A 5410-nucleotide genomic window follows, 5' to 3' on the forward strand; every position below is an offset into this window, starting at 1 on the left:
GATGTTGTGAACAAATACTTCCCCCCCCCCCTCCCAAGGAGAGGGTTCAGTTGTATTCACAGATCTGGGTTTTAGGAAAGATTCTTAGCAACTTTCCAACTTGCCTAAGGATAGCGGCTCTTTTCAACTGCTGTGTCCAAAGACTGCCCTGCACGTTAGAGGAAAAAAAGAAGAGAAGGGTAGTCAGAGTCCAAAAGGTTAAGGGTTTAGAGGTCAGTCCTCCCGGCTGAAATACAGCTAATCGAATAGAAAATTTGTCCTCTGGATGAACCTGATTCTGTAATTTAGCCGAACTTCAGTAAAATACCTTTTCAGCTTCTCAACGTGAGGGCGTCAGAAAAAAGACGTCTTGACTATGTATGAACTCTGTGCTTTTTGTCATAGAAACAATGATGCGAATAATGCAGGAATATCCATCTTTAATATCCCGACGTGGAGATATTCAAGTATTGCCATGTGCAAGTCTGAGAGCCAGGCTCACCCCAAGGAGGAACAAAGAGCTGTCCCCAGGGTCTAATACAAAAGACTAAGGCATGGAAGATACTTTAGAGAAGTGGAATTTCAGCCTAGGGACTCCAGTGAATGAATACCTGCCCTTAGCTCTCAGGAGACACTGAGCCAAAGAACATGCCTACAGAGAAAGTACCCCACCTCATATATACATACTTAAATATATTTTTTAAACTACTGCTGAAAACTTCTTAAGTGTTCTGGAGCACTAAAAAAATAACCCAAATTCTCCATCTCCCTTTTAAGTTCACCCCTTCTCCCTCCCTCCTTTTGTCACGTCAGTAGCTACAACCAGGGTTCCTCTTTGGAACTAGAGGCATTGGGGTTTAAACCTTGGGAAGCCTTCTTTCATTTGAGTATATGAACTCTAGCCATTACCTCTGACTCTTCCCCTTATCCTTAAGGGTCAGCATTCTAGAAAAATGAGCTCTGAACCTTTCTGAGAAAGGCATAAGAAAAATGACTTAAGGATCTCTCTCTTGTTGTTTGAGAGTCATTGTTTTTAAACCACTATTCTCGAGGCAGGCACATGGATGGGCCTGAAAACTTTTATAGTTTTACAGTTTATGCCTCTAACTAATTGGGTGAGAAAGCTCTAAGATTTATTTGAAAAATAAGAAACAAACACCCAGAGAGAAAATCCTAAAACAAACTTTTGTGGACTTCTACATTCAGCGAGTTTTTTCCTCTTTTTTTGAAAGTAGGACTTCTTCACCTTCCACTGCAGTCCCCTCTCACACATAGGCCATACACCAATTTCTATAAAACACTGCTATACATGGGGTATTGGGGCATTTGGAATCCAGTTGGAACAGAAAATTCAGTCATTATCTAATGACCCAGAACATAGAGGTTTTGTTTTCTTTCCCCAGAAGGAAAATGTTGGACCATTTGTTTCTTTCTTTTTCCCCCCTCTCCTTTAATCACCCAGAACTGGTTGTAAGCACAGTGCTGAAAAAAGCACATGTGGAAATACATTTTCAAGAACTCAAATTTGAGTGGACCCTTTGCTTTCCTCTAGAAGGGTTAAGGGTCCCCTACACCCATTTCCGGGGAGAAGGGAGGGGGTGGAGTTCAAACTGCAAGTTACACCAGAAGTAAGTCACATCATCAGATTCAGCTCCCTGAGAAGCAATCCCTTTCACCATCTTGAGATTTTTGCATTTAGATGTCAGTTATTTCTATACCTCATTCCCCACAAATAAATATTTAAGCAAATATAATCTAAATATAAAACAACCCTTTTCCACTTCCTTCTCAGACTTATTTATTTGGACATGGGGCCGCTGGGAGAGAAAAAAAAATTTTTTTTTTCACACTGCAATCTATATAGACAACCCAGAAAGTTCAGAAGCCCTGGCCCAGCAATCTTGCTTCTACTGCAAGCACCTAGCACAGGTGCCATGGTTCTGCCTCAATTCCACCCCTCCCCCCCCCAAGATCCCTGGAGGGATAGAGTGGGCTGAATGTTCAAATTTACAAGGGTAAAGCATCCAACCTTCATTTGCAAATTCAAAATCCAACAGAGGAGATTTTCAGGAGTTTAATGACTCTCCAAGGTTTTATGTTCTCAGTAGCTCCTGCCATTTGATAATATACTTAGAGAGAGAATCCCACCCCCCTCCCACCCCCATCCCTGGTCCAGGGAGGGGGCTGCCCTCGGGCAGGATGCTAACCTAGTCCGAGGGCGGCCTGCGTGTCCCAGGTCCACCCCACAGTACCTTAGAGCCCAGCGAGGTGACAGCAGGCCCGGCCTGCACCCGCAGCTTCGGCTCAGCCGGGAGCACAGGGAGGGATGGGCCCAGGGTCCCCACTTCTATAAGGTCGTCAGGTCCGTGTGGTGGTCCTTGACCAGAGGCTGCAAATGCTGGCCAGGGGCAGCTGAGGAGGAGCAGGAGGAAGACGATGACGATGTAGAAGAAGAGGAGGACCTGCCTTTGGTGTTGGGCAACTTATGGTCTTTTTTCCACTTCATCCTCCGGTTCTGGAACCAGATCTTGATCTGGCGCTCTGACAGACACAGGGTGTGAGCAATTTCAATCCGACGGCGCCTGGTCAGATACCTGTTAAAATGAAATTCCTTTTCCAGTTCTAGGACTTGCTGCCGGGTGTAGGCTGTCCGGGAACGCTTGGGCTCCCCGCCGGTATAGTTGGGGTTTACTGCAGAGACAAAACAGCAGAGTCAGGTCAGCACTAGGCCAGCAGTTAGGACCCTGCCACCAGCGCTCACTTCCTGGCGCGCCCAGAGGCCCAGCGCCCTCCCCGCGCTCCGGAGCCTGCTCTCTCCCTCGCTCCCGCCCTCTCTCCTAGGCGCACACACGCTCGCTCCCACCCACCCAGCCACCGCAAACCCACCTACTTCCCCAGGCTCGCAGGCTGGGATCCCCAAATGTGTTCCCATCTCCCTACTCCTCCGCTTTGAACTCCAGAATTCCCAAGTATTTTGGAAATCCCTTTCTCCCACAACGTGTTCCTTCCACTCTGAAAATGGAGTCCTCCCCCACCCCTCCCCACCCCCATCTCCACCCCCTTTTTTGCCCACAGCGGAGCAGTCAGCCACATGGTCCCGGCCTGCTCCCTCAACTATAAAAATTTATGAAGAGAGTAACTGCGGCGCCCGTTGAAGCCCCACTGGCCCCCACCCTCTTGCACCGCTCCCGGATTCCAGGCCTTGAGTGAGGATGGGGCTGAAAGGTCGCTGGGCCCACGCCTTACCAGAATTCACATGCACCTTCTTCATCCATGGGTAGACCACGGCGGGCTGCTTGAGTGCTGTCCCGGGGGCCGGTGGCTTGGGGCCGCCTGGTTGGCTGCAGGCCCGGGCACCCGGCAGGGGTGCGGGCGGGGGCGCTGAAGGCGCTGGGCAGGGCTCTCTCTGGGCGCCGTAGTGGCCACCAGGGCCGCTGGGTTCTTGCCCGTGACCCCGCGTAGGCAGCGCCGAGCCGGGCCCCGGGCCGCCTCCGAAGGGCTGCTCACCGAAGTCGGGCCGTGGGTAGAGCCCCGAGGGCTGGAAGTCGGCACCCTGCGCACCGCCACCGTAGAAGTCGGCGCCCTGCTCGCCTAGGTAGCCACCCTGCAAATATTCCTCGCACGGAGGGAACTTGGGGTCCACATACTTGGAGTTCACCATATACGAACTCATGGCCATTAATTTCAGAAGGTAGAAAATACTAATTTTTCTCGTGTTGTCTTTTTTTCTCCTTCCATAGGGCCCTCCTACTTGCTGTCAACTGAATAAAGTTGGTTGGCCACGTGACCAGGCCAGCCAATAGCAATGGAGCGAGTTTATCACCGGGTTGGTGAGCATCTCATAATTTTCACAAATTTAACTAAATAACATACGTGTAATCAAGTGACTCACAGGGGCACATTTGAGGGCCTCCACCAGATGTTAATGCAGGTCTAACCCTCAGTACCCTCACTCCCTGCAGGTAATTCCAGTTTTTGTCTGCCACTGACTTTGCTAACCTTCAGTGCTCTCTCCCCTCAACCCTGCCTGAAAGCAGCTCCCCAAAGCCTTCACAGGTCAAGGGGGGGAGGGTGAGAATCCCCATACCCATTAAGGCATCAAAAGGTGGGTGGGCTGGACAGCCTCTGAGTTGGGCAGAACACCCCAAGCAGGCAGGATTCCAGCTCGCCAGAGGGGGACTCTCCCATACAAAGGCCGAGTCCCGGCTTTGTCTTCATCAGGGTCACCCAAAAGTTACCAGAATCTGACTGGCCTGAACTGAATTAGGCAATGAATAACCTAACTGCCAAGCTTTCTGCCCGTGCCTAGGCCAGGGGTGTTTCTAGTCAAAGGCAGACCTTGCCCATATAGCGAGGAGTCCCCAGTGCTCCATCCAGGAAGGAAAGTGGTGAGAGCATATACTACTTACCCAAATGAGGTCCCCCTTCTTCCTAGCTTGCCTTTTTCCTTCGTGGGCCACAAATGCCAGTGAGCCCCTTCACTGGATATTCTCCAAGTTCTTGGAGGGCAGAGTTGAAATTGGGGCTAGTTGGCTTCCCACCTTTCCCCCTGGCCCCCAAAACCTAGTTTTTCGGCCCTGTATTCATGCAATCAATTCATTTTATTTATTTTTGTTGTTGCAGCAGCACCCACAGGAGACTGTGTTTAGAAGGGAGAGGCTTCTGGAGGAACAGGCTGCTCTATATCACCAGGGTCAGTCGGTCCTCCTGGAGTCCAAGGTAATAAAACAGAAAGAGGCACTGCCGACCAGCGGGTTACCTCTTACCTCCACTTTAGACTGGCTATTTCGGAGAAATGTGAAGTTTTTGCATCGACCATATATTCCCCTAGAATCGAATCTGTGACTATGTGGACACCACACAAATTCGGTTCTACAGGGTATATATAGACAACGTTACAACCTCTGGATTCCACCCAGGCTGGTACTACTTAAACTGCTTCCAGCCCCAGCCTCTTCTGAGGCATCACCGGCCCGAAGCAGCCACCCGCAGTTTCAGAGCCTGTTCAGGTAGGCTGAAGGGCTTGGTGGCAATTTGCAGCAATGAGTTTCCCATCCTTGTACCATAGCAGGGGTTAGAGAGCAGTCAAGCAGCCAGGACAGTGTTCTTCAGAAAGAAAAGGAGAAGTAACCCATTCCAGAAATGGCGGCTTTATTATCCCCCACTCCAGATCTAAATAACCTCCTCCCCCCACCCCCTTATCAAGTGGTATTTTCCAAAAAGGAGCAAATGCCCTCAGTGGCGCAAGAGGCAAGAAGGGATTATCCTCCATCCATTCTTTTCCCCACTGCCCTCCCAAACCAGGTAGGGTGAGGAAGCTAGTTCTCCAAGAAGTCGAGCATTTACCTCCCTGGGCCCTGTGCGGAGCTGGCCTCGCCGTCCCTGTCCACCGCTGCTGTTGCTGCTGCTGCTGCTGCTGCTGCTGCGGCTG

The 5410-nt window shown here is 50.5% G+C and overlaps 1 protein-coding gene across 1 annotated transcript; it reads right to left on the bottom strand.

Moving 5' to 3' along the window:
- Positions 1-2050: 2050 nt before the first annotated feature.
- On the bottom strand, positions 2051-4782 carry HOXD4 (homeobox D4). The gene is made up of 2 exons (XM_004674500.2): positions 3226-4782; positions 2051-2670 (listed from the first exon to the last, which is right to left on the bottom strand). Exons 1-2 carry the CDS (start codon positions 3656-3658, stop codon positions 2327-2329), a joined length of 777 nt encoding a protein of 258 aa, XP_004674557.1. The 5' UTR covers positions 3659-4782; the 3' UTR covers positions 2051-2326.
- Between the last annotated feature and the right edge of the window lie 628 nt (positions 4783-5410).

The sequence above is a fragment of the Condylura cristata genome, unplaced genomic scaffold (genome assembly GCF_000260355.1).
Source record: "Condylura cristata isolate star-nosed mole 26May11 unplaced genomic scaffold, ConCri1.0 scaffold00002, whole genome shotgun sequence".
NCBI lineage: Eukaryota > Metazoa > Chordata > Mammalia > Eulipotyphla > Talpidae > Condylura > Condylura cristata.